The sequence below is a fragment of the Zea mays genome, chromosome 1 (assembly GCF_902167145.1).
Source record: "Zea mays cultivar B73 chromosome 1, Zm-B73-REFERENCE-NAM-5.0, whole genome shotgun sequence".
NCBI classification, from domain to species: Eukaryota; Viridiplantae; Streptophyta; class Magnoliopsida; order Poales; family Poaceae; genus Zea; species Zea mays.
Genome location: NC_050096.1, coordinates 279,024,140 through 279,051,325, shown reverse-complemented (window position 1 = coordinate 279,051,325; position 27,186 = coordinate 279,024,140). Strand labels below are relative to the sequence as shown.

The following is a 27,186-nucleotide window of genomic DNA, read 5'->3' as shown; positions in this document are numbered from 1 at the left end:
TAGTCAATCCATGCAGAGCGATCGCCTCGATTGTGTCCTCTGCCCGGTACCCGAAAGACTCTGAGTCCAAGGAGCGCCAGCCTGGCTGCAGGGGATGAGGCTCCAAAGTCATCCTCACCCTACAGCGGGGCACCCGGTGCTTCTCGAACTGCTGCACCGCGTACTGAGGGGGTGTCGTGTATCCGGCCCCCTGAAGTACCTCCCACAAGATGCGGGGAAATCCCTCTCGTGCAAGTCCGTCAGTGTGGGTCAGTGCATTTTCGTCATTGGAGGATCCGGGGGAAGTCATCTGTGTACGGTTAAGCGTAAGTGAAGGAAAAAGAATTATAAAAAGGAATAAGGAAAAGTAAAACTCAGCCCGTCTCTAGTTAAGTAGAAAGGCACTAGGGACCTAATTGGTTGTTATCTTATTTTTAAGTCCTTTACTCAGTTATCCATTGCTTAATTATGAATGCATGCATGCTCGTCCTGCACGGCCTCACAACAAGATAAAAGGAATAGGGAGGAACTCCTATCCTGTAAAAGTGGCCTGTAGGGCCTAGTTACTTAGCCACCTAGCTACCGTTCTATTAACCTAAGGCTTCATGTCCTAGGTCTATCCTGTTCGTCCTACTATCTATCCAACCTTGTTTCTATCAAGTTTTATTTAGAAATTTTGATGGTATTTATATTTTATTGATTCCTCTATGGTGGTACAAGCTCCGATACCAGCTGTGGCGGAACTGCCCGAATTATTCCGACTTAAGTGCCTAAGCCCTGCCTTAGAGGCTAGACCACACTTAAATGGGAATAACCCGTCAATCCCTCGGATCTAGTCCGACACGGCCACTGACAGGATCAAGTACCACAATCTCACTCGATGGTGAGTCACAGAGCAAATACAATAAAGCATAAAACCGTACATGTCACAATGTTAAATTATTACATCACCCTCATCATCATCGGAGTTTTTGCAAAAGTAACCATCATTGTTCGAAGTGCAGCGGAATAAAACTAACGATAATTAAACAGAGAGATGGGGAAGCCCGTCCCATCACTCCTCATGCTCCTCCTCAGCCGAGGCAGGGTCCCACTCAACAGTCCAACCCGGTGGCAAGGTGGACGGCCAAGTTATCCCAGCAACCATCTCCTCCAGAGAACCTGTAAAAAATTATGCCACAAGCAAGGCTGAGTATACTAATACTCAGCTAGACTTACCCGGTGTGAGGAGTCTACTCCTCTACCTCTAGACATGCAGCTGTTTGGCTGTGGGGTTTGGTTGCCAAAAGCACTAGCTGAGTTTCTAAATCAAGATTTTATCTTAGTCAAAATTAAGTGTGACTCTCTTAAGGCTAAAGTGGACTATCTATTCATTCATGGTAGCAAGCATTATTAGCAATCAACATCTTATCTCAACTCATCAGACTTCCACTTATTACTCAATGCAGTACAATGGATCAAGCAGTCTCATTAGCTGCGAGAAGCAGACGATTCGAATCGAGTTTTTATCCTTGCAAGGTAAACCTAAACACACGACATGCAGGGGCACTCCGTCCCCACACACATCAACCGTCCCCATCGATTCCCCGTCAGCAGATCAGGGCTCACCGCCTTGGCGTACAATGCCTCACTGACCCCGACTGGCCATCGTGCAGTGACCGCACTTGTACCCACCATAACCGGAATGGGAGACCTCGTCTCAGGACGCGTGAGGGGATATGTCCACTGCCGGGTTCACTCAGGTACTAGGCTTACCGATTTACCATATTTCTCGGCATGTGCTCAGTACGTTCAAACGCTTGACACAGGTATCCGCACGTTAATCCTTATTCCATTTTCCATCTCGTAAACAACCAATCCCCATGGATTGTTGTCCACCAACTAGTATCAGGACAGTGTGAAAGTGGGTACAATCAATTTCCTGATCTCGCGCGAGTGCTAGAAAAATCACTCGTCTTCTACCGAGATCCTAATTAAATAAAGCAACTACTCGACCTGTCATACTAGTGTTCATCTCAAAAGGATTCCTGAGATCATGCAACTAGGGTTTCAGACAACTCCTACACCTAAGTGCACAATCAAACCTACAATCATTAAGTGAAGTAAAATAGCATAAATAACAGGTTATGCATAAAACCGGGGCTTGCCTTCCAAAGCAGTGGCAGGCAGGTCCTCTGGTGCAGGCTCTGGTGCTGGATCTGGGGCTACCTCCTGAGCAGCTCCTTGCTCCGGCACGAGGATGTACTCTCCGTCAGCAAGATTACAGTCTATCGAAATGCAATGAACATGTATGTCATGATTATGCAAGATTTAAGAACATAAGCTAAAAGAAACTAAGTTAAGAATTAACTTAGGGTTTCCTGGTTATGTGGGGCTTCTAATGGTATACATATATATATACTTATTACCTTTTAGGTTTAGGTTTTCCTTTAGGATAACATAGTGGATTGGTATTGTCTTTATAGATTTCAGTGGACAATTTTATATAAAGGTTTTAGGATGACATTAATTTACATTATTTATCTTCCTTTCCGTAATTTCCAATTAGGGTTTCTAGTGTAGGTTTGAACTACAACAGTGTTTTAATAATTTTCAAAAATTCTGTAAAAATTACAGTGGGTTGCCACTGGCTATTCTAGCTTGCTTTAAGAATTTGAGGCTTAAAGTATAAAAGTTAGGCTTTAAACAAAAATAACAAAAGTTAGGCAAAATGGGCCACTTCACACTACACCTCTTAGTTAGGGGTAGGTTCTGTCCTAAAGGTTATTTTTGTTGGCATCCTCTGGTAATACTAGGTCTCTGTGCTAAAAATCACAGAAAACTAAGGGGTGGTCATTTAGTTATGATTTTCTTAAGTTTAATGTCAAAAAGGCTCTGTCTACTACATCATTATTTGAAAAATGTCAAACAGCAGATTTCATATTTTTCCTAAGTTCTCTTTAATAAAACAATAGTTATCCCAAGGGTGGGGGTGTTTTTACCTTGGGGTTATTTTTGTAGGGTTTTTCTAAGTTATCCTTGTTTTATTAATTTAAAAGGTAGCTTTCTTATTTTACACTACAACAGGGTATGATACATTTTTCCAGTGAACTACATTGACTAAGTATCTCAACAAAATAGGGGTGCCCTCTGGTTCATTATTTATGTCACTTTTTCTATTTTTCTTAAACTTAAGCATATTATGGAATAAGGGGTTAAAACTAACTTAATGTAATGGACAGAGGGGTTTAACATTTTTAACTAGGTTAGTAGGTAGATATAAACTTCTCCAAATTTTTCTAACCTTAGTCAAATAGTATAACCATTTTTCTTGGAGCCATTTGCAATTTTGCCATTATCATTTGTGGGCTTCGCCATTATGCCATCGGACCCACAAATCATAGACACAGATGGTCCCACCAGTCATAGACACGGGATGGCATAATAACAGGCAGCCAAATTTGAGAGTGGCAAAACAGCAAATTTCTCTTTTTCTTGCTATTATTAAGCTTTTGGTCCAAACTGTAATTAAATCATAACCTTATATTCTTCTCTAGTGCTTATGGGGTTTTATATTTTTCTTAGATAGGTTACATTATTTAGAGTCTGGCAAAATTAGTTTGACCAAATTTGGATAAACCAAACAGAAGTTATGGGTTTTTAAAGTTTCTGTTTGAATTTAAATCAGGTTTTAATTAAGTTTTCCTGGAAAAACAGTTTGCGCCGAGGTCCCTGGGTTTAAACCGAATCAAACCTCGCAGATCTACCCTTACGCCACTATTCACTTGAGTCTCTGACTTTTCACTTAACCCCCTGGATTTCTCTCCCTCTCACCCGCAGTCCCTCCCTTAACTGAAACAGTAGCCGCGGGAAAGAAAAGGGTGGCGCGGCTTACCGGCGGCGAGGGAGGTCCGGCGAGGTGGTCGGTGATGTTCAGGAGGTCGCGACGGTCACGTCGATGTGCGGGTCGGCGTCAGAGGTGGTCGGAGCTCCCCTGGCCACAAACACAGGCGGCGGGGATCGACGGCGGTGCCTGCTCCGGCCAAACCACGGCGGGAGAGTTCAATTAATGGGCACGAGGAGCTTCACGGGATGACACAGAGGCCATGCGCTCAACGAATCGGGAAATGGTGAAGGGGTTTACCTGGTCCACGTGCGCCGGCGAGTTCTTGAACTCTGGTGAGCGCGATTGGACTTCTCCGGTGACGCGGGCCCTCGGTCCAAGCTTGAGCAAGGCTCACGGTCTCACCAGGAAGCTACCTGGGGCTTGAATCGAACGGAGGGGGACTGGAGAGGGGTTGGCCACTGCGGTGGTTCTTGGTCGGCACTGGCGGGCTGCGGGGAGGTCGCCGGAGGCAACGGCTGGCTCGGGTGAGTCCGGCGAGGTACGGAGGAAGAAATGGGGAAGGCAACCGAGCGCTGGGGCGGGTTTTATAGGCGCGGACACGGCCGGGGCGTCGGTTCGACCGTTTGGCGCGACGCGGGCACGCGGGGCGCGCGCGGGCGTGCTCTGGCGAGCTCAGAGCGCGTCGAACACGTGGCGCGTTGCTTCTGCCCGTGTTCTTCGCTCTGCTGAGCGGCCAGGCGTACGAATCTTGCCCTACCGCATGTGGGAGATCTCTTCCCTGCACCTAGAGCTACCTAGTTCATGTGAGTTCCAAGAGTAGATGTGGTCTGGTTGAGGAGATATGGTAGCGCCAAGTCTTGTCTGTCTGACGTGTGCAAACCGAGACAAAACCAGTGCCAACTCGTGTCAAATGGTTTTGGCTTGGGTTCAAACTTTTCCAGGGCATTCTAGGGTTCATTTGGCGCCACTTTGTCCATTAGGTCGACAGGTTTTGAAGAGGGGATCAAGGTGAACATGAGGGATCCTTGCTCAAGGGTTGGTTTTTGACTTAGACAAAATCTGCATTTTTCCCTTGTGTTCAACCTTTGGTGATCTTTTTAGGACTTTTCTGAAAACTTTTTGGGGGTATTTCCTTACTATTAATTGTAGGTTATTAAGTATATTACAACTTTTATATTTGGCCCAAACCATGGTCATGATGTTTACATGATCTTTTGATCATGGCTTCAATTAGGGTTATAATTGCCTATGGGGGTTTTGCTCTAGGGTTTTGGGAGATCTCCACTTAGATGTGCATTACAAACTAGGGCATGACATCCAAGGTGGATTACACTTGCTTAGGACCTAGAATTCCAAGTTTGGTATACTTTGCCCAATTCAGTCTCCATGTGATAATGGGTAAAAGGGGTAACCCTGGGATGGACACCCTGAGTAACACCTGGGGTGTTACACCCTGGCGGCGATGGCCCAGGCGCGGTGCTGACATCTTCCTTCGAGGTGGAGATCCTCCGCCCGTGTCGCCGTCCGAGGCTGGGCCAGATTCCGCCGAAGGTGGAGACGACGCCGAGGGTGCTGCTGCTCCCCCTGTTGATGTCTGAACCTGCAGGAACAGTTTGTCTGTAGTACGCGTATGTTTTTTGCAGCCACCGAGGCCAAAACATATCATTGTCGTGTTATAAAGCTGCGTTTCTTTTCCTCTTGTTTCAAGTATCAGGACTTGTTTGTCAGTAGCAGAATCGCTCATCCGAGCGAGAGTTACTTATTGCGGAAGGTGATGAGTGAGGTATCCGTATCCCGGAGGCGTAGGAGTCCCTCGGCTCGGTCGGCCTCGCCGCTTACGTGTACTCTTACTCGTCTGCAGGATTCTGTTATCGATATAGTCGAGAAGGCACGAAAAATCATTTTGGCAGAAAAGTTTTCGAGCGTTAAGACTTGTTCGGTGAGCAGAATCACTTATCCAAGCGTGAGTTACTTATCGTAGAAGGTGATGAGTGAGGTATTCGTATCCCGGAGGCGTAGGAGTCCCTCGGCTCGGTCGGCCTTGCCGCTTACGTGTACTCCGTCGTTTTCAGGATCCTGCTATCGAAGTAGTCGAAAAGCGCGAAAGATGTTCTGGCAGAAAGGCTTTTTCCGAGGAAAATTTTGACGCAGAGGGGTTCCCCCCTTTTAGCCCCCGAGGGAGGGTCGGGCTTTACCGAGGCAAGGCTGACCCTTCCTTGACGGTTAGACTCTATTTGTGTATGTAAAGAGAACGAGGTATATGAACGACTTGAAAACATCTTAAGGGTAAAAGCGATGTAGCTGTCGGATGTTCCAAGCGTTGCTGTAGACCTCGCCTTGACTGTTGGCCAGCTTGTACGTTCCGGGCTTCAAAATCTTGGCGATGATGAACGGCCCTTCCTAGGGAGGAGTGAGCTTGTGGCGCCCTCGGGCGTCTTGTCGTAGCCGAAGCACCAAGTCCCCCACCTGGAGGTCTCAGGACCGAACCCCTCGGGCGTGGTAGCGTCGCAGAGACTGCCGATACCGTGCCGAGTGTAGTAAGGCCATGTCCCGAGCCTCTTCCAGTTGGTCCAGTGAGTCCTCTCGGTTGGTCTGGTTGCTTCGGTCGTCGTACACCCTTGTCCTCGGGGAACCGTATTCTAAGTCTGTGGGCAAGATAGCCTCGGTCCCATAGACTAGAAAGAATGGCGTGAAGCCCGTGGCTCAGCTTGGCGTCGTCCTCAGACTCCAGACCACCGAGGGGAGTTCCTTCATCCATCGCCTGCCGAACTTGTTGAGGTCATTGTAGATCCTCGGCTTAAGTCCCTGCAGAATCATGCCGTTGGCGCGCTCTACCTGCCCATTCGTCATGGGGTGAGCTACGGCGGGCCAGTCCACCCGGATGTGGTGGTCCTCGCAGAAGTCCAGGAACTTCTTGCTAGTGAACTGGGTGCCGTTGTCGGTGATGATGGAGTTCGGGACCCCAAAGCGATGGATGATGTTGGTGAAGAACGCCACCGCCTGTTCGGACCTGATGATGTTTAGGGTCCGGACCTCGATCCACTTGGAGAATTTGTCGATAGCGACCAGCAGGTGCATGAAGCCCCCGGGTGCCTTCTGCAAGGGACCGACGAGGTCTAGACCCCACACAGCAAACAACCAGGTGATGGGTATTGTTTGTAGGGCCTGAGCGGATAGGTGTGTCTGCCTTGCGTAGAATTGACACCCTTGGCAGGTGCGTACAATCCTAGTGGCGTCGGCCACCGCGATTGGCCAGTAGAAACCTTGTCGGAAGGCGTTTCCAACGAGGGCTCGAGGTGCTGCGTGATGATCGCAAGCCCCCGAGTGTATTTCTTGTAATAGCTTCTGACCTTCGGCGATGGATATGCATCTTTGGAGGATGCCTAAGGGGCTGCGGTGGTAGATCTCCTTTTCATCACCCAGCAAGACGAACGACTTGGCACACCGCGCTAGTCGCCGAGCTTCGGCTCTGTCGAGGGGTAACTCTCCTCGGTGGAGATATTGCAGGTATGGGGTCTGCCAGTTTTGATTAGGCGTGACCCCATTCCGCTCTTCCTCGACGCGCAGTGCCTCACCCTCGGCGGCCGAGGGTGCCTCGGGCTGGGCCGAGGCCTCCCCGGGCTCGGGCGTGTCGTCGGTCTTGACGGAGGGTTGATGTAGGTCTCGGGAGAAGACGTCCGGGGGAACCATTGTCCGTCTCGAGGCTATCTTAGCCAGGTCGTCCGCAGTCTCGTGGTACTGTCGAGCAACGTGGTTGAGCTCGAGCCCGTAGAACTTGTCTTCCAGGCGCCGAACCTCGTCGCAGTAGGCCTCCATCTTCGGGTCGCGGTAGTGGGAGTTCTTCATGACTTGGTCGATGACAAGCTGCGAGTCGCCACGAGCGTCGAGGCGCCGAACCCCTAGCTCGATGGCGATGCGCAACCCGTTAACCAGAGCCTCGTACTCGGCCACGTTGTTTGACGCTGGGAAATGGAGGTGCAGCACGTAGCGGAGGTGCTTCCCGAGGGGTGAGATGAAGAGTAGGCCCGCACCCGCTCCTGTTTTCATCAGCGACTCGTCGAAATACATGGTCTAGAGTTCCAGTTGGATCGGAGCTGCTGGAAGCTGGGTGTCGACCCATTCAGCCACAAAGTCCGCCAAGACTTGGGACTTGATGGCTTTCCAAGGAGCGAACAAGATTGTCTCGCCCATGATCTCCACCGCCCATTTTGCAATCCTACCCGAGGCCTCTCGGCACTGGATGATCTCCCCCAGGGGGAAGGATGACACCACAGTCACCGGATGAGACTCGAAGTAGTGTCGCAACTTTTGCCGCGTCAGAATTACCGCATACAGTAGCTTCTGAATTTGCGGGTAGCGGATTTTGGTCTCGGATAGTTGAGAGCACCTAGAGGGGGGTGAATAGGTGATCCTGTAAAAACTTGAAACTTAATGCCACAAACTTGATTAGGTGTTAGAGCAATAAAGCCAAGTGGCTAGAGAGGAGTTCTTGTGAAACACAATAACCACAAAAAGATCAACACGGAGAGGCACAGTGGTTTATCCCGTGGTTCGGCCAAGTCCAACACTTGCCTACTCCATGTTGTGGCGTCCCAACGGACGAGGGTTGCAATCAACCCCTCTCAAGTGATCCAAAGATCCACTTGAATACCACAATATTTCTTTTCCTTTCACTATATCCCGTTTGCGAGGAATCTCCACAACTTGGAGTCTCTCGCCCTTACAAAAGACGATCACAAATGAACACGGAAGTAAGGATGGGATGAGCAACACACACAAGTCCACAACAATACGCACACACACACGGTCAAGACTTGAGCTCAAATGAATATCTCAAAGTTCTCACTAGAACGGAGCTCAAATCACTAAGAATGTCAAACGAGTGCGCAAGAACGAAGTGTGAATGATCAAGAATGCTCAAAGTGTGCTTGGTGTAATCCTCCATGCGTCTAGGGGTCCCTTTTATAGCCCCAAGTGAAAGCTCTCTTGTGAGTTTTGGTGTTTGGATGACAACTCAATTAAAGGACTAACAAGTGTACTAAGTGTTGAACAGGTGCTTAAGGTAAAGCTACAGGGTTCAACACAAGTGAACAAATGTGATGGTCCAAGAACTGGATTATGGATACATAATGGACATCACAAGTAAGTTGGACATTGCAAAAGTGATACTCGGGTGCGTAGCTCGGAGACAACTGATCAAGCCAAGGACGGAGGCAAGAAGAGCTTCGAGGTACCAAGTGCACGGGAGAAGGTCAAGGAGACTGAGGAACCCAAGGCCAAGGGTGAAGAAGAAAGCTTGCAAAGTCAAGGGTGATCGAGTTGAGAACAGCTACAGCACATCAAGGATCACTACATAAGGACGTGACTTACAACCAATGAGGTAACAGCTACAGTTATGTGGTGTAAGTCATAAGGCTCAAGACCAAGCTCTAAGAAGGAGATCAAGGTCACTAGAAGGAGAACAAATGTCAAAACCAGAACTGGAAGCAGCCCAAAAGAGCTAAGTTCACCTTGATCTTTAGTTTGGGTTGTTCCTATGTTTGGAGATGTTCTATGTGATCTTTGCAGGACGTTGGAGCTAAGAAATGTCAATCCAGATCTAGTCAAGCCGACTTGATGATTTATGAGTCCAACATCAAAGCTCAAGCATGTGAAATGCTATGGATGTAATAATTAAGTGAAGGTATGTTTCTAGACTTGGTACATTGGTTTTAGTGTACTAATATACTTGTCTAAGTGATAGAAACAGAAAGAAGAAGAAAAGGAACGAGGTACAAAGGCTTGGCTGTGTACAGCCAAGGTTCTGCTCAGTCTGGTACACCGGACTGTCCGGTGGTGCACCGGACAGTGTCCGGTGGTGCACCGGACAGTGTCCGGTGCGCCAGGCTAAATCTGGTGAAAAGGCCGCTCTCGGGAATTCGTCGGCGACGTTCGGCTAAAATTCACCGGACTGTCCGGTGTGCACCGGACTGTCCGGTGAGCCAACGGTCGGCCGGGCCAACGGTCGGCCGCGCGATCTGCGCGGGACACGTGGCCGAGCCAACGGTCATATGGAGGCACCGGACTGTCCGGTGTGCACCGGACATGTCCGGTGCGCCAACGGCTCCAAGACTGCCAACGGTCGGCTTCGCCGTAGAAGGAAAGAAATCGGACACCGGACAGTGTCCGGTGTGCACCGGACTGTCCGGTGCTCCACCCGACAGAAGGCAAGATTTGCCTTCCTGGATTGCTTCCAACGGCTCCTAGGTCCCTTGTGCCTATAAAAGGGACCCCTAGGCGCCTCAAGCAAAAAAGAAGTGCAGCCAACAAGTGTAGACATCACTCGGATCAATTCTCACTCTCCCTCTTGTGTGTAACTCTATAGTTTGTGTAGAAGGCACAACTATAAGCCTTTAGAGAGTGGAAAAGAGCTGCTAAGAGCTAGAGCAAGGTCTTGAGCGTATTGTTACTCTACCGAGGTGCTGCCGAGAAGTTTGTAAGCAGCCACGGTGTTGTTGTAACCCATCTCAATAGTGAAAGGCTCTATCTGTCATATTGACAGATCTGAGCAAACGGAGGAAGGAGTTGAAATAGACTCCAAGCCCAGGTGTGGCTAACTCCAACGAGGACTAGGCAAGCATTTCAGGCTTGGCCGAACCTCGGGATAAATCCTTGCGTCTGTGTGCTCTGTTCTGTATTGTATCCTGACTCTCTGTCTTACTCGTCGTTATATCTGCACTTCAATACTTATCTGTGGTATAAGCTTTATTTGAAGTGCAGGACATTTTGAGACAGGATCTTCTATTCCGCTGCAACCTACTCGAAGAGTCTTCTCACTCCACTGCATACTAAGTCTTCGAGTAGAGTAAGAATTTGAGTTTTAAAGTAAAAAGTTTTATTCGCCTATTCACCCCCCCCCCTCTAGGCGACATCCAGATCCTGTTCCCGGGTCAAAGGGAACTTTCAATTGGTATCAGAACTAGGCCTCTCCAGTGTGGGCTTAGCCGTCCGGAGATAACGATGTCGTCACAAGAGGTAATGGTAGAACTTCTTTTAGGCGATGGCTCTAATTACAAATCTTGGTCTGTCTCTATTTATAATGCTTTCATGAGTGTTGATCCTGATTTGAGACAAATCTTTAGGAGAAGTATTTTTCCATCTGATATTAGTAAAAATCCCTCTAATGATGAACTAAGATGTTTTTCTCTCAATCACCGTGCTTGCAGCATCTTAGTTGATTCTCTTTCTAGAGGTGCTTATTTTGCCATCATGAGTAGTGGTAATGACTTAATTGTTGATGCTCATGATTTATGGAATAGAATTAAAGAAAAATATTCTATGGCAAACTGTGATGCTCCTACTCCCTACATTACTTGTGATACTAACCATTCAAAGGGAGAAGAACAAGAACGATGGCACCCAAACGATGAATCCACCTCGTCGACAGGTTTGTTCTTCACTAGCGATAAATGTTTTATTGCTAACAATGACGGTGGAGACGAAAGCCATGATGAGGAGGAATATGAGGATGATAGCGAGGATGAATCTTCATCATCACAAGGTACATTTTCCTATATTGCTTCCACTGACATTAATGATAGGGAAAATGAGACCGATGATATGGAAGAAGAGGAGATTCGCCGTTTCTACAACCATCTCAACAAAGCAGACAAAGCTCTCCTGGTTAAGTTGTTGAGAAGGAACAAGGAACAAGGCGAGACGCTTCTCAGGCTAGAGGAGACACTCATCAAAACCAATGATAGCCTGGAGAAGATGACCAAAGAACATGAGGAGCTAAAATACTCTCATGGGAATTTGGTCCAACGGTATGAATCGATTTTAATTGAGCAAAGAAATAATCATGATGTATTATCTAATGCTGCTCAACTTAAAATTGAAAACTCTATGCTTAGGAATAAAGTAGAATTGTTGAGTCATGATAACCTTGCTCTAACTCAAAAATATGACTTATTGTCTTGTTATCATGATACTCTCTTGGATAGGCATATCATGCTTGAAGTTGCTCATGAGGTCGTAATTACGAACTTAAATTCATGTGAACTTCATTCTTGCACAAGTACACATTCAGATATTTCATCACCATGTGCTAACCCCTGCTGGTCAAAAGAAAGCCAATATTTGAATAAGCATCAAGCTGCAGGGTCACAAAAGAAATTGTGTGGGAACAAGAAACAAAGACAACTAAGGAGAAGACACATTGCTCAACTCTCTCAAGATATCCACGGGCGCGTGGTGAAGAAGCTTGAGAAAGGAAAAACTGCAGCAAGTGTCAAGCTCAATAAGAAGAATGTTCCTAAAAATGAAGAAATCAACATGAGCTTGGAAAAAGGTAAAAATTCAATTAATCATGTTGTTTGCACTGACCTTTTCTCTATGTCATCTAAGAACAAAAAGAGAAAAGGGAAAAGGAGGTGTTTTAAGTGCAACAAGTCAGGACACCTCATCGCATCGTGTCCATACACCAACAAGGGTGAAGGGATAAGGAGATGCTTTGGATGCAATGACAAGAACCACACGATCACTTCTTGTCCTCTACTGTGTGGTGAGCAGGGTCATCTATCGAAGGTATGTAATAAAGGTGAGGTCTCTAAGCAAGTAAATTTGTCTCAATCTCATTCGCTTAGGAGACCCAAATCATACACCTGTGCTAGATCCATAACAAGATCACCTAGAACTAGCATAAAGGCTATTTGGGTACCAAAGGCACATTTAGATGATTATGGACCCATACCGAGGTGGGTACCAAACTGTGCTAACTAGACCATGCAGGTACCTTGAGATGAACTGGAGACCATGGGAGAGCTTAAGACTGTTATCTCAAACTCTATGCTTAAGCTTTTAATTGTTTTGGTATTTATTGATCCAAGGTTGAATTATTGTGAAACACTAATCCCATGTTCATCTCAAGTGAAATAAGGTGTATAGGTCCCGAATCATTATTGGTGAATCAAGTAAAGGACTTTGATAAGAATCTACAACTTGCTCTCCAAAGGATGGTACCCGTATATTTTAAGTACATAATTGCAATTTAGTATTGCTCTTAAGTTGGCTTGTTGTGCTACCTGTCTTTGGAGTAGTTATGCTTTATTGCCTGTGTTAAATGAATCATAATGAAGTCTGTTTAATCATGACTGGTGCCATATAGGATATGTCTTTTAAATCATTCATGAGTAACTCTTTCATTTGTTATATCCACAACGATTAACTCTCTTGGTGTATATGGATAAACATGTAACTTTTTGTAAGTCATGCTATGTGTAGATATGACATTTTGTTTAGTGCATGTTCACATGATTACCCTAGTTTAGTACTGTGTGAATTTCAAATCCATGAGCTATGAGGTGCGTGAGCAAAAGGAGCCCTGAATTGGTGATAACAAGTGCTCTCATAAAGGCAAAGGTATGGAAAATGGAACTGTGCAGTTTTATTGAATATCTTGAAGTTCCATTGATAGTGATCATAGCTGTGTTCCTGCATTTCAATTGGTAATATCTTGGCTTAGGTAATTTATGCCTTTAAAATGTTGTTTCTTCTGTGCACCTAAGAAACCTTCTTAATTATGACATGCTTAATATACATGATTGTGTTGATCTTCAATTGGTATATGCAATGATAGTTAAGTAAGAAGCATGTCCAAGTTGCGTAAATGTTATACTTCCTGTGAGTATTCAATTGGCTTAGGTGCCACTGAGGCATGCATTGTTGTAGTCAGTCATCCTTTCGTTTAGCCTTCAATTGGTGTTAAGTGGTTTTTCATTTGATATTCAAATTGGCATCTTTGTGTGATGAAAGTGATAGAGTATGCCTTGACCAAGGTATGTTGTGATCCCCTCTAGTTCTGAGGAAGCTAGAATGTGCAAAGTGCAAGTCATTCAAATACTTGATGCACAACTTGAGGGGGAGCACACATAACTTGTGTCTTTTGAGACTAACTGTTTCTTGAGCAATCTTGTACAGTCTCAAGGTGGAAAAGAGAAGATGAGCATGAAATAGAGCAATCAGGACTTGGGTACCTCTGTAAGTCAAGTAATTGGTATCTTAAGTCATGAGTAATTGTATATCTTTAGATTGCTCATCTGGTGATAATAGATGCTTATTCTTAAATATCATGGAGCCATGATAATAAATGAACTTGCAATTGGTATCTTTCAATTGGTAGCTGTGATAGTTTGCTTCATTTGACATCTTTTGATAATCATTAGAATAGAAGTTTCTTCTTATGCCCAATACTATAACTTGTTCTAAGTTTGGTGTCTTAGCAACAAAAAAAGTTAGGATAAAGAATCAGGCACAAGTGTGGAGAAGCTCTCGAGAGATTAAATACTTTCAAGATGGGAAGTACACTACAACATGGTAAAGGTACAAAAGGAAGTATTAATCTCTTTGCATATATGTTGATAGGGCATATGTTCAATAAGTAAGGGGAGTTTTGATAGTCGTTTTTCTCCTTAACACCCTGCTGTCCCTTGACATCATCATATGTTCTTGCTTGAGTATGGTTTTTGGTGTTTGATGTCAAAGGGGGAGAATTTGTGTATTAAAGCTTATCTCAACCTGAGAGGAAAGCTTATCCTAATGGGTGATGTGTTAGTTTGAGCTTTGCCAAGTGTGATGTTCATATGTTTCTTGCAATGTTGCTCATATGGACTAGTGTTTCCGCTGCGATGAATTATTTGGCTTCTATAGTGTAATAGATAGTCATGTGGTTAATGGTGCTTTAAGATTGCTTTAAATTGGTATCTTAGTTTAATTTGGTATCTTAAAGGTGAATAGTGGTAGGTTGATATTCCTGTGATATATCCACTAATTTGAACGGTGTTTAACTCTGATTATGTGCATTTGTGTGTTATAGCATCATGGTTTGATTCTTGACACAATGCATCCTAAAAAGTGCTAAGGTGTAGAAATGTTTCGAATTGCCTAAGTATGTGCAAATTGGCGTCTGAGGACAAAATAATGTTTTTGAAGTAAGCACATATTTAGGGGGAGCATTCTATAATCTTAGAATTCAAATTTGTGCTTCAAATCTTATTCGTATGTAAGCTTTAATTGTGTTGCCATCAATCACCAAAAAGGGGGAGATTGAAAGCTCTCTTGTGAGTTTTGGTGTTTGGATGACAACTCAATTAAAGGACTAACAAGTGTACTAAGTGTTGAACAGGTGCTTAAGGTAAAGCTACAGGGTTCAACACAAGTGAACAAATGTGATGGTCCAAGAACTGGATTATGGATACATAATGGACATCACAAGTAAGTTGGACATTGCAAAAGTGATACTCGGGTGCGTAGCTCGGAGACAACTGATCAAGCCAAGGACGGAGGCAAGAAGAGCTTCGAGGTACCAAGTGCACGGGAGAAGGTCAAGGAGACTGAGGAACCCAAGGCCAAGGGTGAAGAAGAAAGCTTGCAAAGTCAAGGGTGATCGAGTTGAGAACAGCTACAACACATCAAGGATCACTACATAAGGACGTGACTTACAACCAATGAGGTAACAGCTACAGTTATGTGGTGTAAGTCATAAGGCTCAAGACCAAGCTCTAAGAAGGAGATCAAGGTCACTAGAAGGAGAACAAATGTCAAAACCAGAACTGGAAGCAGCCCAAAAGAGCTAAGTTCACCTTGATCTTTAGTTTGGGTTGTTCCTATGTTTGGAGATGTTCTATGTGATCTTTGCAGGACGTTGGAGCTAAGAAATGTCAATCCAGATCTAGTCAAGCCGACTTGATGATTTATGAGTCCAACATCAAAGCTCAAGCATGTGAAATGCTATGGATGTAATAATTAAGTGAAGGTATGTTTCTAGACTTGGTACATTGGTTTTAGTGTACTAATATACTTGTCTAAGTGATAGAAACAGAAAGAAGAAGAAAAGGAACGAGGTACAAAGGCTTGGCTGTGTACAGCCAAGGTTCTGCTCAGTCTGGTACACCGGACTGTCCGGTGGTGCACCAGACAGTGTCCGGTGGTGCACCGGACAGTGTCCGGTGCGCCAGGCTAAATCTGGTGAAAAGGCCGCTCTCGGGAATTCGTCGGCGACGTTCGGCTAAAATTCACCGGACTGTCCGGTGTGCACCGGACTGTCCGGTGAGCCAACGGTCGGCCGGGCCAACGGTCGGCCGCGCGATCTGCGCGGGACACGTGGCCGAGCCAACGGTCATATGGAGGCACCGGACTGTCCGGTGCGCCAACGGCTCCAAGACTGCCAACGGTCGGCTTCGCCATAGAAGGAAAGAAATCGGACACCGGACAGTGTCCGGTGTGCACCGGACTGTCCGGTGCTCCACCCAACAGAAGGCAAGATTTGCCTTCCTGGATTGCTTCCAACGGCTCCTAGGTCCCTTGTGCCTATAAAAGGGACCCCTAGGCGCCTCAAGCAAAAAAGAAGTGCAGCCAACAAGTGTAGACATCACTCGGATCAATTCTCACTCTCCCTCTTGTGTGTAACTCTATAGTTTGTGTAGAAGGCACAGCTATAAGCCTTTAGAGAGTGGAAAAGAGCTGCTAAGAGCTAGAGCAAGGTCTTGAGCGTATTGTTACTCTACCGAGGTGCTGCCGAGAAGTTTGTAAGCAGCCACGGTGTTGTTGTAACCCATCTCAATAGTGAAAGGCTCTATCTGTCATATTGACAGATCTGAGCAAACGGAGGAAGGAGTTGAAATAGACTCCAAGCCCAGGTGTGGCTAACTCCAACGAGGACTAGGCAAGCATTTCAGGCTTGGCCGAACCTCGGGATAAATCCTTGCGTCTGTGTGCTCTGTTCTGTATTGTATCCTGACTCTCTGTCTTACTCGTCGTTATATCTGCACTTCAATACTTATCTGTGGTATAAGCTTTATTTGAAGTGCAGGACATTTTGAGACAGAATCTTCTATTCCGCTGCAACCTACTCGAAGAGTCTTCTCACTCCACTGCGTACTAAGTCTTCGAGTAGAGTAAGAATTTGAGTTTTAAAGTAAAAAGTTTTATTCGCCTATTCACCCCCCCCCCCTCTAGGCGACATCCAGATCCTGTTCCCGGGTCAAAGGGAACTTTCACCAAGGCAGCTAGGAGCCGTTGGGAGCATTCCAGGAAGGCAACTCTTGCCTTCTGTCGACTGGCGCACCGGACAGTCCGGTGCACCACCGAACACTGTCCGGTGCGGATTTCTTTCCTATTCTGGCGCAGCCGACCGTTGAAGGTTTGGAGCCGTTGGCGCACCGGACAGTCCGGTGCCCCCCTTCTGACCGTTGGCTCGGCCACGCGTCACACGCGGATTGCGCGGCCGACCGTTGGCTCACCGGACAATCCGGTGAATTTTTAGCCGTACGCCGCCGACGAATTCCCGAGAGCGGCCTTTTCACCACAGCCAGCCTGGCGCACCGGACACCGTCCGGTGCACCACCGGACACCGTCCGGTGCACCATCGGACAGTCCGGTGCACCCAGACTGAGCAGAGTCTTGGCTGCTCGAGCCAAGTCTTTTCCAATTGTATTTTCTCTGATTCTTTGTATTGATTTGCACTTTGTCCACCCTTTGGCATATACTCACCAAAATCTTATAGAAATGGCCCAAGGGCACATTTCCCTTTCAATCTCCCCCTTTTTGGTGATTTATGCCAACACAACAAAAAGCAACTAAAAGAAGTGCAACATCAATGCAAATGAGAACACAAATGTGTTTTGATTCAAATTTGGCATATTTGGATCATTCTTTGCCACCACTTGGTTTGTTTTTGCAAATCAAACTCAATTTCCTATCTCTAAGTCAAATTCACTTGTTGAGGCATAGAGAAAGGTATTCCATGAGAAATTGATCACTGATTCAAAAACTCCCCCTATTTCCCATAATCAAACATTCTCCCCACAAGAGACTAACTTTTGACAAAAAAGAGACATTTTAGAATTTTGACAAATCAAAACTCCTAACTCTACTATTTTCAAAATTCTCAAGTGGTAGCTGATCCATTTGTTGCTTTGGCCCTTAATTTCTCCCCCTTTGGCATCAAGCACCAAAACAGGATCATTTTTGGCCCTTAAACCTCATTGCCTCACCAAAATTGTCAATTAAGAGCAAAAGGCAATAAGAGACACGGAGATGAACTTGGAGTAAGTTACCCTCTCATCGGAGTGTTGTGGAAGTCTTTCATGGTCCAAGTCCATCTTTCCCTTTCAATCCACCTTTGAGACTAATTTAAGAACACTCAAGCACATGGTTAGTCCCAAAGAGTCAAGTTGTAGCATGTCTCCCCTAAATATGTGCAGCACTTGCAAATGGACTTGTGAGGTTCGGGGTGTGTTTGTACAACTTGAACACCACAAATACATAACAAAATGCATAAATGAACATGATCAAATTATAAGACACATGTATGCTACAAATCAATCCAAGTTCCGCGAATCTAAGACATTTAGCTCACTACACAGCCTGCAAAAGGTCTTCTCATCTAGAGGCTTGGTAAAGATATCGGCTAGCTGGTTCTCGGTGCTGACATAAAACACTTCGATATCTCCCTTTTGCTGGTGGTCTCTCAAAAAGTGATGTTGGATGTCTATGTGCTTTGTGCGGCTGTGTTCAACAGGATTATCCGCCATGCGGATAGCACTCTCATCTCTACAACTATTAAGAGCGAACTGTAGACTGCCCCCGCTCCCGCACGCCCACGCGCAGCGAAACCGCCGCTCCCGCACGCCCACGCGCCAGCCTCCCGCGCGCGCCGCCGACCTCGCTCCCGCAACGACCTTCGAACCGCCGCATCAGCCGCAAAATCCGGACCAATGCATCCTGCGCGCCGCCACGACCGCCGCGGATTCCGCGCCCACGCCGCCAGCCATGGCGCGGAACGGCCGCCTCCCTACGCCCGCGGAACAACCGCGCAGAAACCTCCGCGCGCCGTGCCTACGCGAACCCCACCCCAGCCGCAAACGTCCGCGCCGTGCCTACGCGAACCCCACCCCAGCCGCAAACGTCCGCGCCGCCCGCACGCCACGCAATCCGCTCCTCCCTCCGCCTGAGATTGCCGTCATCAGTCTGCGCCGCGCCGGATCCGTCTGCTCCCCCGCTCGCGATGGCGCCCGCGTGGAACAGCCTCCTCCCTTATTGGACCTCGCCACCGTGCTCGTCGTCCGTCTCTGCCCAAGCCCGTCTACCTGACACGGCGTGGAGCCACATTCGTTGTTGGCGACCTTGCCACTACCGGAGCTGCAGAGGCTGCGCACGCTGTCGGCGCCCCTGGGGAGGAGCGACGACTGGCCCGGTGTGGGGTGCCCCGGTGCCTCCGGTGCAGGAAAGGGCGATGGCGCCGCGAACGGTCGCCTCGGCAGTGCTCCGCGTCCAGATGGCGCTCCTCGACGGCGCCGCGGTGTCCAGCGAGGCCCTCATCCACGCGGCCGCCTCCGTGCTCCTCTCCAGCGCCGACTACGACGACGTCGTCACCGAGCGCACCATCTCGGACGCCTGCGGCAACCCCGCGTGCCCCAACCCTCTCCCCTCCTCCTCCGCCGCCGCCACGGGGCCCCGCTTCCACATCGCCCTCAGCGAGCACCGCGTCTACGACCTCGAGGAGGCGCGCAAGTTCTGCTCCGAGCGTTGCCTCGTCGCCTATAAGGCCTTGGCCGCCTCGCTCCCGCACGACCGGCCCTACGCCCCACACTCCAAAAATCCATCATCGGTGCTGGTGCCAGGCCGTCGCCAGGAGTCCACCCCCTTCCCTCCCTCCCCTCAAATGTTGCTGCCTTCCCGGTGCTTAAAAAATACAACCTTGTCTAATGTTTGATGGCTAATTATCGGTGCTTAAAAAATACAACCTTGTCACAGTCCTATAAGGCATTCATCGGGCTAGAATTCAAACGAAAAAAATTAGTTTCTAAGGACATATGATGTTTATGTTTAATGGAATTATTGGACTGCTCTTTATTTTTGTTGCCTCAGAATGTGTACTTATATGATCAAGCTATCTGCTTCCTGCAGGAAAACGGAGTCAAAAATGAATTTTGCCTTGACCTGCGCAAACAAGATGCAGGAAATGTATCTAATCTCTTGAGACTCCATCTTAAACAGTTGGCAAATATTCCATGTAAGATATTGGTTCATGACTCTGCGTTTATCAGTTCCTCTGTTGGGATTTATCTTATTTCTCTGTTGTTTCACGTTTGTAACTTTTGATTACCTGAGAATTACTATTGGTGTTGATGACAGCAGTTTCAAGATGGGACAAAGAAGAAGAAAGGTGTGAATTTGATGGCTAATTGTTACTTCTGATTTTTGCACCGAACCTACCGCTTAGCTGGATAAATGATTTTTAAGTAAACCCTTGGGTTGTACTTTGAGTTTTCATCCCAAATTTTAATATTGACATAAAACTCCTACTCTGTCATGGTATTAGTAAAATGCTTCATACCAACATTTTACTTCATTTTATTTTGCACTTTGTACAGTATCTCATCAAAAATCTTCATTTCGACCCCTCTTTCCCATAGCTATATAGAAAATATGTCTCTAGACAAAGTGTGTCAAGAAAAACATTACATATTTCCGCACAGCCATTGCGATTGATTTCCAAACCTCATGTTCAAGTGCAACATCATCAATATGTGAGATACAATATTTTTTTCTGCTACTAAGGTTGGCCTAAAGGACAATTATAAACAGGTTCCAGAAAGCTACTGTTTGTGACAACATAAGTCGCTCGCCCTCAGATGCTGCCACTGAGGTGGGCACTATTACCCAGACATTCTGCTAGACGCTCCAGGAGGAGCTCTCTGATTATTACAAGCTGCTGACTGTTCTGGAATCGTACTCATTGAATCCAATTCCCACACCTGGATCTGATTCAGGTGTGTCCAGTAATTACCTTTCACTGCGCCGTCTTGCAGTGTGGCTTGCTGAGCCTGCAGTGAGAATGCGCCTAATGGCTGTTCTGGTTGATGGATGCCGGGGACTGAGGGGTGGTGCTATGGCTGGTGTGATCCATGGGCACGCACAACACGGAGATCCTATGTTTCAGGAGTTTATGGGCCGATTACTGCGCCGGGTGTGCTCGCCGTTGTTTGAGATGGTCAGGAAGACTATATCCAGGTTCGATGAGTTCATGTGCTTCTGTTTGTGAGTCATTTTAGTGCTTCTGTTTGTGACTCATATAAATTGCCGTCAACATGTGTGCATTTGTTTGTAATCACTTGCTAATACACAAGAGAATCCTAGGTTTTTTTCCAATTTATCATACTGAAAAAATGAGATGGGTTTAGTTTTCTGCGTACTGCACCATTGCTGCCTCATTGGATTTACATGATTCATGTGCACAATTAGGTCTTGTTGCCCCCTGACAATCACAATCACGTAGGATCAGTTTAATGGCACTGGTATTTCTGCAGCTTACTATTACAACAAACAAAATGAATATGAAACTTAAAATATTATTGCAAATACAGAAGCCTCTCTGTCTACTATAGCAATGTAGAATGTTCTTCTTGCTTAGCTGGATAAATGATTTTTAAGTAAACCCTTGGGTTGTACTTTGAGTTTTCATCCCAAATTTTAATATTGACATAAAACTCCTACTCTGTCACGGTATTAGTAAAACTCTTCATACCAACATTTTACTTCATTTTATTTTGCACTTTGTAGTTTGTACAGTATCTCATCAAAATCTTCATTTTATTTTGCACGGGGCGCCGCCGGGCGGCCTGCTGCTGGTCTCCAAGGATCCGGACAACATCCGTGAGATCGCGCTGCGTGAGTACACCGAGCTGGTGATCGACGAGACGGAGGTGTCGGAGGCCACTCCAGCAGTAGGTGTGACACCCCTTGTTCGCTCTTTCTAGCTCCAATCCGATCTGCCTTCTTGAACCTGATGTGCCTGTGCTGTCAAGCAATTGGTTGGGCCTGTCTTATTCCATTTTTTTAAAGATCCATCATAATCAATTCATCAATTTCTCTTTAGTTTCATTAGTAAGCAACTGGCACATTAGGTTGTGATCCTTATCTCATAAGTTGAGTATAGCAGCGAGAGAGTGTGAAATTGACCTATGGATGGTCTCACACAATTTTTAGACCTAGCTAACATATGCAAGGTTGCTGTCCTGTGAGTATTAAAGAATATATCTGTACACTTTAGTTTAGCACAAGTCAAAGAAGTAAAGGCAGTCTCTCTCTCTCTCTCTAAGTTGCATTGCGAATCATGTTCTTCAGAAGACAGTAAAAAGACTTTATGCCTATAGATTCTCAGAATGGTTCTATTAATTGTAATGAGGTACTTCCTGTTCATTTTTTTAAGTTTTGTTGAAACTCAGGATTGGGTGATGTGCCTTTGTTACCATCTTGGGGCTTCAGTTTTACTCTGCAATAATATTTCACATTTTTTTGTTTTATGTACAATGCCCATTGTGTACAGGAGTTCATATTTTTCTATTGATCTTTGAACATTTCATAGTATGCATGTGACTGTTGCAGATTGATTTGCTGCTGGTAGGACTTTTCTACGAGAAAATTGGACCATATATTAATAGTAGGAATAAAAAATTAATCACTATATAATGAATATGTTAAAAATGGCCGTAAGAATTTGTAGAGCCAGCGACGGCCTATATTATTACTTCATTAGTATTGCTTTTAGACAGACAAGATCACGAGAGACTAGAACAATTCCAGAAAAACATGAGATTCTGTCACTCCTCTCAAGGAACTTGTAAGTCTAGCTAGATTTGTTGATTATTGACTGCATACTCTTTCATGAAGCAGACCTTATGATGTATATAAAAATACACTGCAGTGCACAATTGAGGGATATAACTTAGTTTTTCAAGCCTGCCCATCTCCAGCAGATGGTTTAGTTGGGGAAGAATCTTATGCTCAGGTACAAATTGGTAGGCAAATTCTAGGCAAAGGAGTTGGGTTAACATGGGAAGAGGCCAAGCTCCAGGTAATGAGCAGTCTAATACTGACTGACTTTGTTTTCCTACTATTACCTTAGTTTCCTTGCCTTAAGAAAATATGGATTCATTAGTAAACCCAGAGAATATCTCTGTTTGCATTTAAATCAGCATCAAGGATGGTCATCCTTCAATCATAATTCTTATAACTCTCAACAATCATCTTTGGCGCAGATGTCACACACCCCCCCCCACCAGGAGAGGACTCTGCATCATCCATTGCTGCTGTTAATTTCTTCTTATAACTCTGATGTTAGTTTCTTCTTTATTAATCATAATTCAGTTGTATGATCTACTTATAATGTGATATTCATGCTCGTAATTTGGTGCAATCTGTACTATGCAAAAATAAGTTATCATGTTGCTAACTTCAAACATTCAAATTGTGCAGGTGGTGGCATCAATGGACTGGCTTGAAATCACCAAGTACAGAGTTCTGGTTTCTGCTCAACCACACCTACTGAGTTTGATTTCTACTTGTGTAGTCATGCTAGCATTCAGGTACAATGTTTCATTTTTATTACAGGGGAAAACTTTACGTAGTCGTGGTGCTCCACATGCGCACCACCGCCATGACCCGAAGAGAGAGGAGTTCACGCGAGATAGACGTCCGCAACCTCCCCTCCTCCTCAAGGGCAACAGACTTCACCAGCACCCCTTCCTCCATCGGCGCAGGTACAATCCCTGGCGAGAAGATGCATCTTAGCGAGATCGAGGGGATTGAGGGTCTGCGATTCACGGTGACGAGCGGGCAGGGGGTACAGGACAATGTTGGAGTTGGGAGTTTTAGATAGGAGGAGCAGAGGGTGATCGAGGTGCAGATTAGGATGTGGCAGCAGGGGGTACAGGACAATGTAGAGCAGATGAAGGACAAGCAGACTGCAACTGGCTCCATGCTGGCCTAATCCATTTGGTTGTGAACATGCTAAGTTTGCTATTTATTGGAATCCGCCTTGAGCAGCAATTTGGATTTGGTAAGCTTTTAAAATCATTTTCATGGTACACCAATATCGATCCAACCATTCATTTCAGTTAAGTGTTCCAGCCATTCGTCCTTCATGGTCATTTCACTGACACTGTTTTTCCTGCTTGCAAGTTCGCATTGGTGCAATATACCTACTATCTGGTTTTGGTGGCAGCGTGTTGTCTGCACTCTTCCTACGGAACAGCTACATCTCCGTTGGTGCTTCTGGAGCTCTATTTGGCCTGCTGGGATCCATGCTTTCTGAACTACTCATGAACTGGACTATATACTCCAACAAGGCCAGTATAAGCAATAAATGAATAACATTTTATTTTATCCAGTTCATTGATAATCGCTTAGCTCATCTACTTATTTTATCCAGTACATAGTGTTGGAAGTGTCGCCCTAAAGATGGTGGAGGAGGTTCACAGGCAGTTCAATACCATTCTTGGGTTGATGGAGGGAACAGGCAAGCCCGACTATGCAACCTATGTGAAGATTTGCACTGATGCTTCCATCAATGAGATGATTCCTCGGGGTGCTCTGGTCATGCTGACTCCCTCATTGTTGGAACCTCTTTGGCATCGAGACTCTTTCTAGCGTTCTTGCTGGTGCCCTGATTTTTGGAGTGCAGGTGCGTGCTTTGCCTTCTACTCTCTCTGTGCACTTCAATGTGTTTTCTTGTTCTAAGGTTTATGGAGATTTCTGCTTTGGACAAATTGCCATCTCTACTTCCAACAATGTGCTGCATAGGACAACGCCAAGAAGTATATTAAGGTGAATGTTCTGAAGAAGTCTCATTGAACACCATGTCTTGCTTTTGGTGATTAGCGCCATATTATCATTCATCAAGACACAGACCCTACTAATTAGAAAACATGCATGTTCCGCATTTGCTCACTATTTTTCTTAGAGGGAAACATTGCCGTTTATTTTTGTATCTGAAATATGTTTCACTATCTTGTATTCCCATCAGTGTGCATGTAGTTTAACATACCAACTTAAATGATGTCTTGTTCGTTTTCATGTAATCGTCGTGCACTAATATTTGAGCCATTGCAACGCACAGCGGCACAGACACCTAAAATTTACAGGGAAGTGAAACAGAAGCTCAATGATGGTTCAGTTAAATTTGAGGTGACCTAGATTTAATATTTTAATTTATAATGATTTTTAGAACCACAGTGAGCTAATATCCAATTACTCAAAGTGTTAGAAGAATCTTGTTTTTATCTACTTGCGCTGCTGTTTCAAACAATGACCTTCTTAGTTGGCTATGAATGTAACACATACTTTTGAATAGAAAGCAATGATTTTTGAAGCCTAATACTACCCAATCTGTGTTGTTTGCACAACAATGCTCCTTTTAATGAGTTATCTTCAGTTCAATGTGATTTATTCGTTGTTTTTACACTTGAGCAGGTTCTAGGTGACAAGGACCGAACACCCAAAAAGGTACCCCATGTCTTTTCTTTTCTTTACTCCTATAAAGCAATAATTTTTCTGGTTTCCATGTCATCCCTTTTGCAAAAAAACTTCTTGTATATCTGTATGTTCATTTGTTGAAAATGTGTTACTATAGCAATGTTGATGACATAAATATACATAAGTTATATTGGAATTTGTGGTGGCAGTATGAAGTTGTTCTTAAACATTATTGGTTGCTATGGAGACAGAGTTAAATATAGAAATTACAGTTCCTTGTTTTTGTTGGAATTAGAATTTGTTTCAGTTCTGTTCCTAATACATATGGATTTTTGGTACAAGTATTGTTGATTTCTTTGGAATCAGAACCAATTAGGTTTTAGTTCATGAGTTAGGCACTGATTCTGTAAATTCTTTCTATTTGTTTTAGATGTCACCGAGCCGCTTCTTGTGGAAGTTGACCAAATCTATCACCTTGCTTGCCCTGCTTCACCAATATTCTACAAGCACAACTCTGTTAAGGTATGCTAGATCTCTGCTGCATGAGAGGTGGTATATTTTCATAGTTTTTCCTGATATTGGTGTTTGTGATTGTCTGTAACAGACCATCAAGACAAATGTTATTGGTACCCTGAACATGCTAGGACTTGCAAAGAGAGTTGGAGCTAGGTCAGTGTTCATCATGCCATTGATTCTTCCAGCGCCTCATGTGAAAAACTCAGTTACTGAATTTATTTTTGAATTGCAGGATTTTGTTGACATCAACCTCTGAAGTTTATGGTGATCCACTTGAGCATCCTCAAATTGAGGCCTACTGGGGCAATGTTAATCCGATTGGTAAATTTGTTCATCTGAAATTTGAAATTTATTTGCTTTGGTTTTTCATAAATTATCTTTCAAGTTCTCTTACAGTTTTATTTAACTTTTTTTCTATCAGGTGTTAGGAGTTGTTATGATGAGGGTAAGCGTGTAGCTGAGACGTTGATGTTTGACTATCACAAGCAGCATGGCATTGGTAACACTTCATCTTTCACTTAAACTTCAATATTAGTAGCTCATAGTCCTCTTTGTTATGTGATAACTCTGGGCTTATGATTTTTTTTCTTAACAGTGTTTATCATCTATGTCTGTAGAAATCCGGATTGCCAGGATTTTCAACACCTATGGGCCTAGGATGAACATTGATGATGGCCGTGTTGTTAGCAACTTCATTGCTCAGGCTGTGCGGTAATGCTTTGTTGAATGTCTTTTATTTTCTCCTCAGCTACTGCAGATATATTGGCGGCTAATCTTTTCACAATCTTTAGCGGTCAGCCCCTGACTGTCCAGAGGCCAGGAACACAGACTAGGAGTTTCTGCTATGTTGCCGATATAGTTTGTCTTCCACCGCGTTCTCAATTGGTTTGTTGTTGGTCAAAAGACTGTTAGTGCACTATATCAACTATGTCATTCATTGCACTATATCAACTATGCCATTCCACTGCATTCCCATCCATTTACTGTCCGTGCCACCCGTTGCAACGCACGGGTATATACCTAGTTATCACATAGGAGTGAGACTTTGCTCAGATTGTAGCCAAAGTCCCGGAGGGTTTGCCTCATCCAAAGTAGTTGCGCGCAACACTGTCCTGCGGCAACATACTCGGCCTCAGCGGTGGATAGGGCAACAGAAGTTTGTTTCTTAGAGCTCCACGACACCAGGGACCTTCCTAAGAATTGGCACGTCCCTGATGTACTCTTCCTATCGACCTTGCATCCAGCATAATCGGAGTCTGAATATCCAATCAAGTCAAAGGTAGACCCCTTTGGATACCAGATCCCGAAGCAAGGCGTAGCAACTAAATATGTAAGAATTCGCTTCACAGCCACTAAGTGACACTCCCTTGGATCAGATTGAAATCTAGCACACATGCATACACTAAGCATAATATCCGGTCTACTAGCACATAAGTAAAGCAAGGAAACTATCATAGACCGGTATGCTTTTTGATCAACGGACTTACCTCCTTTGTTGAGGTCGACGTGTCCGTCAGTTCCCATTGGAGTCTTTGCGGGCTTGGCATCCTTCATCCCAAACCGCTTGATCA

General features: G+C 45.3%; 1 protein-coding gene across 1 annotated transcript; it reads left to right on the top strand.

Moving 5' to 3' along the window:
* Window positions 1-24,085: 24,085 nt before the first annotated feature.
* Window positions 24,086-26,378, top strand: LOC109942298 (UDP-glucuronic acid decarboxylase 5). Its single transcript, XM_023301011.2, has 6 exons — window positions 24,086-24,143; window positions 25,530-25,621; window positions 25,701-25,768; window positions 25,848-25,936; window positions 26,037-26,114; window positions 26,233-26,378. The coding sequence occupies exons 1-6, from the start codon at window positions 24,086-24,088 to the stop codon at window positions 26,328-26,330; spliced, it is 483 nt and encodes a 160-aa protein (XP_023156779.1). The 3' UTR covers window positions 26,331-26,378.
* Window positions 26,379-27,186: the final 808 nt, after the last annotated feature.